Source organism: Calliphora vicina, chromosome 1 (genome assembly GCF_958450345.1).
Source record: "Calliphora vicina chromosome 1, idCalVici1.1, whole genome shotgun sequence".
NCBI lineage: Eukaryota > Metazoa > Arthropoda > Insecta > Diptera > Calliphoridae > Calliphora > Calliphora vicina.
The window spans coordinates 123,797,856-123,813,851 of record NC_088780.1 but is presented as its reverse complement, the minus strand read 5'-3'; the positions used below and the strand labels follow the sequence as shown (position 1 = coordinate 123,813,851).

The 15,996-nt window shown below is 30.0% G+C and overlaps 1 protein-coding gene across 1 annotated transcript; it reads left to right on the top strand.

Annotated features, from left to right (window-relative positions):
- Window positions 1-9,674: 9,674 nt before the first annotated feature.
- On the top strand, window positions 9,675-13,267 carry LOC135956912 (integumentary mucin C.1-like). The gene is made up of 3 exons (XM_065507524.1): window positions 9,675-9,786; window positions 9,859-10,399; window positions 12,719-13,267. The coding sequence occupies exons 1-3, from the start codon at window positions 9,784-9,786 to the stop codon at window positions 12,865-12,867; spliced, it is 693 nt and encodes a 230-aa protein (XP_065363596.1). The 5' UTR covers window positions 9,675-9,783; the 3' UTR covers window positions 12,868-13,267.
- Window positions 13,268-15,996: the final 2,729 nt, after the last annotated feature.

Genomic DNA, 15,996 nt, shown 5'->3' with positions numbered 1-15,996 from the left:
TCTTAAACTCGAATACTCCTTGGCTACGCCCACGTGAAATGCCAGATTTATTTCCAAAAAATTTCGATTCTGCCCCACTGTGCAGTTGTAAATTAATTAGTACATCCTAAAAGTATGCTACACTTTTATATATACAACACCTACATATACACAAGGTACATTCAGATTATGCAAATATTTGACGAAATGAGTGTAACCACTAATTGCCCAAAAATATTTATTTGACTTATTAACTTTAAACATTTGTATGAAAAAAAGTATATTTAAACAATGCATTGATTAAGCTATAACTATGTTTAAAATTTTAATAAATTACCCAGCCTAAGTGTTTTTTTTTTTTTTAATTTAAGAAAATTCTAAATAAATCACCCTATAGTTCAAATGTGGTTTGCATTTTTTAACATATATAAATCATAATTAAATTTTACTATTATTTATATTTGTGGTATTCAGTCAGAGCTTTGAATGACTTAACTAAATTTAAGCTTAATTCACTAAAATCTTAATTCAGAATTAAATTATGTCAGAAATTCATTCCATAAAACCATACCGAACAAAATAAATTCTTTACCTTAATTCAAAGACTTTTATCATTGCTGAATTAATTCATAATGGAAATATAACAATAAATTATTTGAATTAAATATAATCCACATTGAATGAAAACGTGTTTTCTTCATTCAATTTATTTTTAATCATTTACAAAATGAATTGAAAGAAATAGTCTAAAGCCTATTTGTAAATGACTTCAGATTGGATTTGAAGAAAAACGGAATCATTCAATAAATTTTATAAAGCTATTTTGTAATTGATTTGAATTTAAAACAAGAGAGCTATATTCGGCAGTGCCGTATCTAATGTACCCTTCATCAAATTATACTTTAAAATAAAACTTAAAATTTTTTAAAACTTATTCGTGGCAAAAAATATAGGGTAAAAATATTTTTCTCGATTTTGAACAATTGTAGGTCCGACTTACTATGGCGTTATATACGTATTTCAAAGGACTTTGAAATATCTATCATTATCTATATTAACGACTTAGTAATTCAGATATAGAAGAAAATAGCTAAAAAATCTATGTTGTCGTGGTCTTTTCCTTATATCTAAGCCATTTTTTGGCCGATTTTAAATAGCAACCGAACCGGGTACATTAGGGTGGCCCTTTATAAACGAAAGTTGGATTTTGGCAATTCTCACTCCACAGTTTGGCGAACATTAGTAAAAATGTTCAACGTGACGACGCGACGTGAAAAATTTGACATTTGACCTTCACGATTTAAGGTTTAACGTTTCCAATTTTAGTAAAACTTTCAGATTATATTTAGAATTATCTGGACTATAACATTCTGAATAGCTTTTACTTAAAATTCATAACAGTAAGGAAATATAGCTCATTCACAACAAATTGGCAAATAATTCGTTTTTCTCGAAAATTTAAAAATTTAAATCGCAGCTACGGAATAACTATAAGAGATATTTTCATAATTTTTTGCACATTTTTATTCCCTATTATATTCTCAATAAATCCCAATGAGATGATTAAAAAATTCTGAAATTTGTTTAACAAAATTTATTAAAAATTTGAAAATGGAGTTTTGAAACTGCTGTTAAAATTTGTTTGGTCATACCTGCGAATAGGTTAACGGTATCCTACGAAGACAAAAACTCATATACAAGTAAATATAGATATATTTTAAGTAAAAATGAGCTTTTATTTTAATATTTATCAAAATATATTCATTTTGTTCCTACATTTCTTGTTCTAGTTACCTGAGACACGTTAATGGCCTGGCGAATTTTTAATAACTTTAAAATTTTTCAACCAATTTTTGTCTTTTATATCTTACTAGCTAAAACCCGGTGTGCTTCGCTACCCGTACCGTAAAGATTTACAATATATTTAGTCTATCTAAAATTAGTTTCTGTTCATGTGAAAAACATGGATTTTCTAGATTTAGTCCGCAAACTTGCAAACACTGACGTTGAGCTTTATCAGTTATCATTGCAAATACTAAGCAAATAGGAAACTGCAATCGAATAAAATCAAATGGCATTTCCGAAGTTATAATTCCCAGTTATAAAGGTCGCTCCGATTAGATTGTTCATTAATTGCCTTACTGTAAGTCGAGTGCCATTACAAATACGCAAACAATCATACAAACAAACAAACACACATTGACTTTTATATATGGGGGATTTCATGTCAAGTGAACCAACTTTTGAAATCGATGTCTGCCGATCGGGATGAAATTTGCACCAAGGTTAGCTCTATTGGATAGTAACTCAGACACAATTTTTCAACAACATCGGTCGAGAACTCTCTGAGTTATAGGGGGTAAAATTTTGACAATTTGGTCAAACAGGGGTTTTTTCTTATCCATGTAACTTATTACCTATTGTTCTTAGCAAAATGTGTCCCAAATAGTATAGATAGCTATTTCTTCGATCTTTCGAAAAAAAAATATTTAAAAAAAAAAATAAAAAATTTTTAATATTTTTTTTCCGAAATCAAAAACTTTTTTGACTTTTTTTTAAAATACGCCTTTTTTTTTTTTTTTTTTTTTTTCTTAAAATAAAGTTTAGATATTTTCCTTGAACACCTACTTGGTCGCTTAGTGGGATGCGAGTGGGATATCTATCAAAATAAATATTTTGTAACTCAAAACATAAAATTTTTGACTTTTTTTGCAAAATCAAAAACTTTGTTGACTTTTTTTTTTCAAAATGGACCCTTTTTTAATCTGTTTTTTTAGGTCAAACAAAAGCTTAGATATTATCCTTGAAGACCCTTTTGGTCGCTTAGTGGGATGCGAGTGGGATATCTATCAAAATAAATATTTTTTAACTCAAGACTTACAATTTTTGACTTTTTTTTTTGCAAATACGATTTTTTTTCCAAATGGGCCCTTTTTTTAAAATTTTTTTTGTAGTCAAAAGAAAGCTTAGGTCCATTCCTTTAAGATATTTTTAGTCCCTTAGTGGGATGCGAGTAGGATATCTATCAAAATAAATATTTTGTAACGCAAGACATACAATTTTTTAATTTTTTTTTGCAAAATCAACATTTTTTTCCAATATGGGCCCTTTTTTAATTTTTTTTTTTGCTCAAAAGAAAGCCTAGGTCCATTCCTTTAAGATATTTTTAGTCCCTTAGTGGGATGCGAGTGGGATATCTATATATAGATTAGAACGACAATTACGTACACATTTCTATTCTTTTAAATTAAATTGCAAAAGTAATTTTTTAATGGCAAAATTTTTACAAAAACTAAAAAAACTTTATTTACAGTACAGGTTCCCCGTGAAGGTATGGTCAGATTTGAGCTGCTCATAATCGATTCGACTGGTTGGACGGGCGTCACATTCGATCTCTTATGCTTCTGGTCATCTCAAGTAATGATTCCAAAATGATTTCAGCCGTACAAAATCGTCGTTCGTGGTCTCTCGGCTTTAGTTTGTATGGTACCCAATTTCCCCAGCTTTTGGATGAATCTTTCTGCTCGAAAACGTTTTGATATTGCTGGATGTGTAGCTCCCAAAGATTTTGTAAGCTTTTGCTGAGTTTGACAACAATCTTCATGGAGTAAAGCCTCCAATTCTTGGCCTTACAACTTTTTTGGCTCCCGTGTCAAAACCACTTTCTGCATTTTGTAAAGCAGACAAATAAATTAAATACATATATTTTATTTTGAATTTTGAACATTTTATTTGTGGTCTTGAAGTTACTAATTTTTTTAAAGAACTTTTGTATTAGTTTCTATCAATACCTCCCAAAATCACTAAATGCATCACTATGTTTTCAATTATATTAATACTATGTGCAATTGTTAAAAAAATGCACAACTGCCAATTAGTGTTAACAGATGTTGTTTGCTGAAATATTTTCAAATCCATAAAAAAAACATATGTAACAAACTAAAAACCGTTTAAACTTATGCATTGTCATACATATTCACTAAATATATAATGAATCATGCTTAATGGAAATTGATATTTGTGTAGTATTGTTTTTAATTCTTAAATTATTAGTATCAGTTTCTAAAACAAAAAATCGTCATAAACTCAATTCAATTGAATTTATAATTAACACAAACAGAAAGAAAATACTCACACATTATTCTTAATAAAATAACACAGTCATTAGGATTGATAACAAAACTATTTATTGAAAATTATTAACATTGTGGTCAGTCAGTTGATTCATTGTAAAATCTTAATAAAAATGCTAGTATTCGATTACAATTCAACAATATACGAAATTTTATAAAAATGTAGAAATAAATGAACCTGAATATATCATTTATGGATGAATAATGAAAAACAATTTCCAAACAAAGTCTTGACTTTGTCGAATAATGCAGCAGTTTGCAATAGAAACAAAACAAATTTTATACAAAGAATTGAATAAGTAAAATTAACAAAATGTTTTCATATGCAAATTATTTCATTATTTATTTTAAAATAAGCACTTATCAGTGGGACGACTATTTTGGAATTGTGAGGGTTGAATTTAAACTAATGAGTTTTATAGGCAAAATAAATAAAATGTGTGTGAGACTCGTTTAATATTATTTCACACTTAGAAAATATGTAATTAGCTATGAAGTAATTAATTCATAAAAACTTTAAAATGTTAAATAACATTACACCCATGAAATAAAAGATAACCCGTACATTTAGGCTGTTTATGATTAATTTTTGTCTTTGCCAAATTGAACACATTCAAGTGGTATCATATGACTCCGTGACATAACCAAATTAAATCGAGCAACTATATCCAGACTAGATACTAGTGAAATGCGTACTATATCTATCCTGTCCCAGGTCTCGATCTCAATACTTTAGATTATTCAGCACATTTTCGCTCAGAAATGTATATCTTAGCATAGGACCTACACGCTTTTATGAATAAATTTTGAGTTGCTCGGGTATACACGTAGCCCGATCTGTAGTTCAGTAGCTGAGCATTCCTAATAAATGATATTTCTAATCATATCCAGAAGCTTTTCTTAATTCCCTTATTGTCCAAATCAACAAGAATCTAGTTTCTTGATGAAAATCAACCACAGTAGAGGAAAGATCACTCCCTCTTGGATATTCGTCGTCTACTTGTCTTGACTCCTCGCATATCCCACACACTTTCAGAGATATCACTCGATTTCAATATGGTCACCACCCAGCTGCTGATAGTCCATTGAACTGCGACAAATGTTACATTGTTGAAAGTCCCTTCAATATCTGCTCCTGTCAGTTGACTCCTGTCAAAATTTCAATAAGCTGCGTCGTTTAGTTTGTGTCATTGAAAGCTGACAACCGCGTGACTGCACGCATGTGCAGTTTCCATGTGTAGTTTACTAACCACATGGCTTTAAAAATAACTATGTTAAAAAATATTGTTTAGTAAAAATGTTTCTGACAAAACAACCGAAATAGCTAAGTAACACTGAATTCAATGAACATTAAGCACTCTGTGCTTTTTTTTATTGAATGCCAGAAAGTCTCTTAAAAACAGATTTTTACAATATTTTCAAATATATTTATCTAACCAGAGCACCCTGACGGCAAAGTTTTGCAAAAAAATCACAAACGATGACTTCACAAAATATAATCGTTTAGCAATAAACTATGTTTTAAAGACTATAGAAAAGGTGGTTAGTAAAGTGACCACTCAACCGCAAAGAGTTAACCTTCTCCAACCAAATGGAACACAGTCTGATTTTCTATTTTCTATTCCAGTGTTCTTTGATTTAAAACTCCAAGTTTGTTGCGCCATCTTGAATATTTAAATTAAAAACATGTTTGAAAAATAAAACTTTTAATTCCTTTAAATCTCCCTCATCTATGAAGAGCCATGAGAAATGATCGTATGAACATCAACAACAACAAATAAATAAACACTGCTGAAATGTCTAGAAAAGGTTATCAGCAGTTAGTAGGGAATTTTCAAATTATTTTTTTTCTGTTTTTATTTAACAAATGTTTAATGTTTTAAACATTTCGTTACAAGTTGTTTAATTGTAGCAGAATTAACGTCATTAATATTGGCAGGCAGGCAGGCTGGCTGTATTTTGTAAATACCATCATAGCGATCATTGTTAAATGTCTCATAGTATTTGTTGTTGAAATTTATACGTAACACTAAGAAATTATCAGTAGAATTAATACAAATAAATAAATATATGAATGAAAAATAAAATAAATAATAAATAGTACAAAATATATATATGAGGGAAAGTGGCGATAAATGAGTACATTTCAATAACAATCTCAAGGATTAAGAATATCCAGATCTATTTGGATATTTTGGAAAAAATTAGTAGTTTTATTACAGGTTTAATACAAAACGTTAAAATGTCTGTATTGGTATACCCACTGTTTACATATGGGAATTTCATGTCAAGTGAACCAACTTCTGAAGTCGATGTCTTCCGATCGGAATGTTTGGACCAAGGTTACTCCAACAAGATCGGTCAAGAACTCTCTGAGTTAGAGGGGGTACAAATTTGACATTTTGGCCAAACCGGAAACTTATTACCTATTGTTCTTAGCAAAATGTATCCCAAATAGTTTAGATAGCTATTTCTTAAATCTTTCGAAAAAAAAATTTAAAATTTTTGAAACTTCAAAATGACATATAAGTTATTAAAAATCGCGGAAATCTCGCATTTATAAGTCATACACCTATATTATTAGAAATTCTCAATACATAGGGGGGATGGATTTCATGTCAAGTGAATCAACTTTTGAAATCGATGTCTTCCGATCGGCATGAAATTTGGACCAAGGTTAGACCTATGGGATAGTAACTCAGACACAATTTTTCAACAAGATCGGTCGAGAACTCTCTTCACTTAGTTATTGAACCCTATAGTGTTTTTTTTTTTTGCTGCGAATATGCGGGATGTTTAGCTGTACTTCTTTAACGCAAAACCTATTGCTCACCAAAGCGTATGATGGATGTTTTCTATCGGTTTCAACATGCGAGAGATGGTTTATGGGGTTCAGAAGTGGTGATTTTGACACGGAAGACAAAGAACGCCCAGGCCAGCCAAAAAGGTTTGAAGACCAAGAATTGGAGGCATTGCTCCATAAAAATTGTTGTAAAACTCAACAAGAGCTTGCTAAATCATTGGGAGCAACTCAAGCAGCAACTTCAAATACTTTGCGAGCAGCCGGATTCATCCAAGAACAGTGAAATTGGCTACCAAATGAATTGAAGCCGAAAGACCTTGAAAGACGATTTTGCATGTCCGAAATGATGCTTGAACGCTATTATATAAAACTTGCGATGAAAAATGGATCCATTACGATAACCCGAAGCGTAAGAGATCGTATGTCAAGCCATCCCAACCAGCCGAATCGACACCACAGCTAAATGGCGCTCAGGGTCCTATCTACTATGAACTGCTAAAATCTGGCCTGACAATCACAGGGAATCTGTACGTAAAGCAACTGATTCGTTTGAAGCGAGCATTGGCCGATAAACTACCAGAATATGCGGCCAGACATGAAACTGTAATATTCCACCATGACAAATTTCGGCCACATGTTGCAATACCTGTTAAAAAGTATTTATAATGAAGTCTTATACAACTATTTGTTTCGATTGATGCAGAACGCTCTTTCTGGGATATGCTTCACATTGGAACAATGTATCCGATATTGGCTTGATTCGTTCTTGGCTTCAAAAGACGAACACTTCTTTTGGCTAGAAATCCATATTTTGTCAGAAAGATGGGAAAAGGTCATAGCTACCAATGACAAATAATTTGAATAAATTTGTACAAATCTTTCAAAATAAAACCAAACAATTTTAAAAAATTCCGTATTTTTATGTCATACATCCAATATAACCTCGCAAATTTGAATATTTTAGAAGACTTTGGGTATTATTTTAAGAAATTTTGTAATTCGCCAGACCATTAACTTGTTTCAGGCCACTTCAACAAGAAATTTAAGAAAAAAAGTTAACATATTTCAAGAAAAATTAAAATAAAAGCTAATTTTTATTTAAAATATATCAGTATTTACTTGTGTATGAGTTTTTGTCTTAGTAGGATACCGTTAACCTATTCGCAGATCGACCCAAAAAAAATTATTTTTTTTAACGGTTGTTTCGAATCTCCATTTTCAAATTTTTAAAAATTTTGTTAAACAAATTTCAGAATTTTTTGATCATCACTTTGGGATTTATTGATATCATAATTGGGAATAAAAATATGAAAAAATTATGTTAATGCCTCTTACAGTTTTTCCGTACCTTCGATTTAAATTTTGCGATTTTCAAGAAAAACTAAGTTTTTGTCCATATTTTGGCGAATGTGCCCAATTTTCTTACTGTTATTAATTTTAAGTAAAACCTGTTCAGAATATTATAGTCCAGGTAATTTTAAATATAGTCTGAATCTTTTACTAAAATCGGAAAACGTTAACCCTTAAATCGTGAAGGTCAAAAGTCAAATTTTTTCAATATTTGGAATTCTAATGAAAAGATGGCGAAATGTTATATATTTTGGGCCGATTTTAATGAAACTTGAGAAAAATATACATTCGGGTCTAACCTTTACAACAACAGTGCAACAATGGATTTTAACCTTCAAGAGCACTTGGGGTCAAAATGGCTGTGTTTTTCGTGATTTTAAAAGTTGAGGGTAATTTGGACCCCAAGTGTCATTAAGGTTTAATTTCCATTTTGGTGCTGTTGTTATAAATACTAGACTTCATGTTATATTTTTCTTAAGTTTCATCAAAATCGTCCCAAAAATAATTTACATTTCGCTATCTTTTCATTAGAAATTCCAAATAGTGAAAAATTTGACCTTTGACCTTCACGTTTTAAGGATTAACGTCTGAGACACGTTAATGGTCTGGCGAATTTGTAATAACTTTAAAATTTTTTAATCAAATTTTATCATTTATACCTCATTACAACGATAATTACGTACACATTTCGATTCTTTTACATTCAATTGAAAAGTATTTATTTGGTAGCAAACATTTTTACAAAAACTGGCGCTAATACAGTTTTTGGGTCATTTTGTAATAATGTAATATTCATTAATATAAAAATCTACATATTTCTAGAAAACAATGCAGAAAGTTAACGAGTTTCACCTATTTATTTCATATAAATAGTAAAATTTTGCATATATCTGAAGTTTGACCTCGATGCGAGTCCAGAAATCGATGTCCGATTTGGCTCAAATTTTCAGCACTTAACTTTTAGGCCTAGTGTCATGTCACAATATTCCACCCGGCACTCTTTAAAATCTAAAAAAAAAAAACGGCTGGCACTCAAATAAGCTTTAGAAAATATATTTTCTTTAAAAAAAACCGGTTTGTCAAAAAATCGGATGAGTTTACAATAATGAAAAAATCGATTGACCGGTTTTTGGAATGATTTTATAATTTTTTTTTTTAAATTTTATTAAACTATCTCAAGTTCCAGCTTTTGGTAGGAGAAAACATATAAATTTATCACCTACGTAAGTTTTGTCCACTGGCATTAAGTCCCCGCCATTTTCCCCCCTAAAGTAAATAAACTGATCTGCTTAATTGTTCCTATTTCACTTGCGATTCTCCGAAAATATAATCGAAGTACGAAAAAACAAAACGACTAAGCTTCTCGTGCACTTTGAAAGGCATAAACAAATGAAAATGTTTTCAGTTTGAAACGAAACGCGCCAAAGAAAACACTACAGTAACTATTACAGAGAAGAAAAAATAATAATAATTGTGGTATTTAAAAAATAAAATAAGATATAAATAAATAAATAAACTATGGTAAATAATGAGATTAAATAGAAGAAGTTTAAATGGTAACAAATAAAAAATTAATACATTTAATTTTTTTAGTTTAAATATTTAATAATCCTAACTCTATTGGTGGTGGCGGTGCTAACACAAGATGTACCACCACCGGATTGGGACCTATCAACTAGACCACCCACAACTCCTGAGCCAATAACTACCGAAGCACCTACAACAACCACGGAAGTCGCTACAACAACTACCGAAGCCCCTACAACAACTACGGAAGCCGCTACAACAACTACTGAAGCTACTACAACAACTACGGAAGCCGCTACAACAACTACGGAAGCCACTACTACAACTACAGAGGAGCCAACTACAACAACAGAAGAGCCAACTACCACAACTACAGAAGAGCCAACTACAACCCCAGAAACCACAACTACCACTACTACAACCACTTTGGCACCAACTACTACAAAACGAAATGATTTTCCATATTATCCAACCACAGATTCACCCTTTACAAAAACCACAACTCCAGCCCCCAAATATCCATTATATCCCAGTTATCCTGACTATTCAAGAAGATGTTACTTTAGAAAACAATATGGTTATCCTCAAGCGAGATGGACATGTAAAGGTAAGGCTCCCTAGATACAACTATTTGATAGTTTAGAACCTAAAAATTACAAAAAAAAAAAAACTTTGCTCAGCATGTACATTCCGGTCCGATTAAAAAATGTTGCTTCAAGAAAATTAAATTTGTGTCAAAATCGTCCACCTTTGATGAAGAAAACTTTGCTTAGCATGTAACCTGAACAAATATGGACAGATTTCAATGAATGATACTTTGTTTTAAAGCAAGTGGAAAGGTAATGAAATTCATGTTTACTTCTCTAAGTTGTCTCTTACAGTTTAAAAGATATTTCTGATTAAATTTTAAAATTTGAATTTTTACATTGACTTTATTTTGTGTTTCGCAAATATCTTCGGTAATGGTTGCTCAAATATGTTTCTAAAAGCATTTTCTCTTATTTCTGATTAATCCAAAAAATAAGTTTTGTTGAAATATCTCAATTCATGTCGTCAAAAATAATGAAAGTCAAAATTTTATATGAGAGCTATGACTAATTTCGGACCGATCGTCATGAAATTGGGCAACATTTTGTAGTGAATAACTGAAATAATAGACCGATTTCTGTCAGTTTCAACAGTCGTGGGCCGCAAATTTGTATGTACCAAATTCTATTGAAATATTTATCTTCAAAATTGCGACCTGTACTTTGCGCACAAGGCTTACATGGACAGCCAGTGAATCAGATAATGATCCTGATTCGATCGGAATACTTTAAGGTGGGTGTTAGACAAGTATATTTGGACATTATCAGCACAAACGCATAATACCATAGCCACTGCGGTGGTGTTATTAGTGAAATTAACAGGAATTTATTTATCTTCAAACTTGCTTTATAACATTGAAATCTGTCCATATTGGTACAAGTTACAAGCTGTACAATGTTCTCCTAACCAGAGGTGATCGAATTATTGTATCAATTTATTATATATACACACAGCCTCAGAAGTGATTTTTTTGATTTTTTTAAGTTCATAAAAATCATTAAATCTTTTTTTTTTGAGAACCGAATCTATTATTCAACTCAATCTCCAACAAACCGAAACTTTTAAATTTGAATCGATGAATAGATTTTAGGATTTTCATTATCTTAAAAAAAAATTAAATAACTTTTGAGGCTCACTGTATGTTCGTTCGATAAATTTTAATTACAAATCAGCGATATTGATCCATAAATGGCTGAGATATTATCAGAAACCCACCTACAAACTTAATAATTGTAAAAAAAAATATATTTTTAAATAATGGTTCTTTTTTCTGATTTTATTTCATTAATTTTCAGATTTTCATTTAATTTTCATTTGATATAGACTGGAAACTAGCGTCGATGATAAATAATTTTTTATTTTTGTTGTACCCACAACTACAGAGTTTTTGAATAATTTTACTAAAACCGATAAAAACGGATTCCATAATTTCTTCAATACTGACAATTCAGATTGTGTAATTGTTTGCATATTTCTCAGCCATTTATGAATTCTGCCTTAATAAATTTTTATTAAAATCAAAAATTCATAAATTAACTTATGTCTACTTAAGCTGATAGTGCTCACATTCAGGGACCGTAAATACCAGTTATCCAGAAAATTTTAAATAAAAAAATCTCTATGTTAGAGTCAACGGAGACCTATAATGTTATATACCAATAGATAACTCCACAATTAACAGTTATTTTTCAACGTAAAAATAAAAGTTCGCATGAAACACTTAAAAAATGAGTTTTAAATAGCCGTCATAAAAAAACTCATTTGAGGACTTTTATTTTTTCCATCATAAAATGAAAGTCATTTGAGGAATTTTATTTTTCATGAAAAAAGAGTTTTAATAAACCGTCATGAAAAAGACTCATTTGAGGAGTTTTATTTTCCCGTCAAAAAATAAAACTCTTTTCGTTTATTTTCTACTATTTTTTCAGTAGCTTTCTTTATTGAGTCTATCTGATATAATGCTTGTAGTAATTTATTTGTTTATGAAAAAAAACAACAAAAATTTGATAATAGGAATCAAACAATAACAAATTAAAATCCCACTTGATTTTATTTTAATGAAAAATTATTCAATTGCAATGCAAGAGGCTTTACGAATTGTAATGATCTGACCAGCGTCAAGGTTTAGGTGTCAATTTACATAAAATGAGTTTTATTTTCTGACGGGGAAAATAAAAATCCTCAAATGAGTTTTTTTTTTCTGACGAAAAATTAAAATTTTTAAAGTCACAAAATAACTTTTATAAAATATCTTTTTTGATATCACTTATAACTGTTATAGTCCCAGCTCACATCATTAAATTACTGTTCTTTTTTATTATTCTATTCTTTAATTTAGGTCTGAAATATTTTTATACCTTTGAATGTTTAAAATGTTGTCGCTATGAATTTTCTCAGTTTGCTGGTTGCTATAAAGTCCATGGCCACTACTGCAATATAGTGAATCATCATCATCATAATCATCATTATGGTTTCTACAAGCGATAAAGCAGAAGTTGTTTTCTTTAAATCTTAATCTGTTTATTTAATTAATAAATAATTTTAATAAGAATTTGTATTTATATACCTATAAAAAATATGCATGTTTTTTACGATTGTATTTATTTATAATTATTTCGCCGAAATAGGAAATTATATGGAAAATATATGATGTAAATAAATTACTAAAAAAAATGATTAAATTATCATTATTATTAGAAATCATTTTAGTGCTAAGAAAGAATGAAATACTAATTAGAAAATGTTCACAAACTGGTTATAAGAAATTTCTATGAATCAAAATTATCATACATATATGTAAATATTTCCTAAACTTTAAAACCTATACTCTTGCTTACTTTAAATATTTTTTGTATTCCTTCAAATATATTAATCTGATGCTTTAAATTGTTTCCTCAGTTTGTTGTTAAAAAAAAATTTAAAACTTCTGTCATTGTTATAAATGGTTTAACTGCAGTTTAAGTGACTTACATCTGACACCTTCAACTTATACTTCTTCTGTTTTAGCTTGTATCTTTCAGTTTGGGGTTTCAGTAGTAATAGTATCCTTTTCTCTTTTGCCCTGACATTTATGCTGTTTAAATGAAATTGCTGTTGTTGTTATATTTTTTGTTTTGTTGTACTTATTTATTTAATTCTTCTTTTCTTACTTATTACGTATATTTACCACAAAAAAAATAGATCGAAACATATATACATATGTATGTATGAAAGTATGTATATAAAATAAACATAAATCTGTTTAGAAAATACAAACCAACATAAAAACAAGTAAGAGAGTATGGTCGGTCAAGCCACACCATATAATATACCCTACACAACCAAGCAATAACATTTTTCTTTTCAAATTTCAATAATAAATATTTGTGAGTGATTTTCGGAATTATTATGTGGGAGCTAAGAGAAATTGTGGAACGATCGCCATAATATTACGCCGTGTGATTTATGTCTATACGAAACTCATTTTTTTTAAATTATATTTGGATTCCAAAATTTTTAAGAGATTTATGCTCGTTAAAGTGATTTTCGGAAGTGGGCCTTATATGGGAGCTACAACTGATTATGAACCGATCATCAAAAAATTAGGTGACATGACTTCCAGATATATAAAACTTATTTGGAGCAAAATTTGTGTAGATATCTATATAAATTAAACATTTAAGACCTATAAGCTACTATTACGGAACGACATTTGTATAGGGGCTATGTAAAATAATGGACCGATTTCAGACAGTTTCACTTGGCTTCGTTCTTGGGCTGAAAAAAATTAATGTGCCGAATTTTATCGAAATATGTATCTTCAAAATTGCGACCTGTACTTTCCGAACAAGGATTATATGTATATTAACTCAGAAAATTATTCTGAGTCGATCGGTATATTTTACGGTGGGTGTTAGACTAATATCTACAAACATCACCACATACCCACTATGTGTACTTAAAGAGCGGGTAATAAACCAAAAAGATTTACCCTATAGCTTTAACATAAAAACTTTTACAGAAAATGTTAAAATGGACTGACATTTAATAGTAAAGCTTTGTTCGTTAATATATGTAGGCCCAAGTAATTAGAAAAATGGCTCATTACCTAAAATTTCGTTGTACTATCTTCAAAATTGTGATCAAAATTTACAACATGAACCGACATACAGGCCTGTCACACATTTTGTCCGGAATGGTTTCAAATCCATAGTTTTTATTCCTATCGATTTCGTTTTAGGTTCTTCAGATTTCGTGTAATTTATTAATTCCAAAAATATTTCATAATTCTGTATTTATGATTTTAATTTGAACACGTTTTTCATATTAAAACAAATATGAAGGTTTTGGTACAGAAATTGACTAAAAATTTTGGAAAAACCAAATAATTACAATCAAAAATCAATTCCAATTTGCAAACTGAAAGTGGTTTCATTCCGAAAGAAATTTTCATTTTACATGTACTGAAGAAGCAAAATACTGAATTAATTCCACTTTCGATCGGAATGGATTCCGGAATCCATTCCGTTGCCATTGAAATTCTCGGCAAATTTCTGGAATTTTTTTTTAAGTTTTGTTTTTAAAGTTACAGTATTATTTCTAAGCAGGTAATGAAAAAGTTCCAGAAAATTAGGAATCCTAAAAAAAATTGGTGAAAAAAAACTCGGTTAAAAAAATATTTTTCCCGATTTTCACTCATTGTCGGACCAAATTTCTATGACGTTATATACGTCATTGGAAAAAAGGCCTTTGAAATACTTTTCATATGATATCCATATTGTCTATGTTAATGACTTAATAATCCATATCCAGGTTAAAATTCGTTCTAGTCATGGTTTTGCTTATATCAAGCCATTTGTGGAACGATTTGCCCAATTTTAAAACACAACTGAACCAGGACTATAGCGGATATATAGATGTTTAAATCGAGTATGTATGTACATTATTTTGGGGGCTTCGGAAAGTTGATTTCAAAAGCTATAACGGTCCAGAGTATATATATAGTTCCAAACGGACTACCAATCTTATATACTATAATCAGTGAATTATTGGATGTTTTTAGAATAATTTATCAAAATACCCATCAATCAATTAAAATTTAAACGTTTCGGTTTGTTGCAGTAGGCCACATTTTAGGTTCAGTCGGACTCAAATGTTTTTCATTCTCTTTAAAAAAATTATAATTCACTGGTGTTACTCAATTTTGACGCCCATATTATATCCATGCGACTCATGCACATTGGTTTCGAAAAGTTTTGTTCGGTATCTCGTGAACTGTTGGAAATATCGTAATGATTCACAAGGTTGGAGCTGAAGTGTTTTCGAGTTGTTTAAGGTAGGGTCACACATGACAAATATTTGACGAAAAAGACGTAACCACTAAATAAAATACATTTGAAGTCATTTATTTATTTCAAAAACTAATTTTACTTTGGATGAATCAAAACCAAAAATTTTGTTTTATTTTATCTGATGCTGTTTGATCTTACAAAACATTTGTAAGACTAAACACGTAAAACAAATTTGTGTTAAAAAAGTGGTTACGCTTTTTTGAGCAAATATTTGCCATGTGTGACCCTACCTTTAGCTTCGTAATCGAAATGGGGGCCAGTAGGTGGCCCTCAAAGTTGGTCAGTT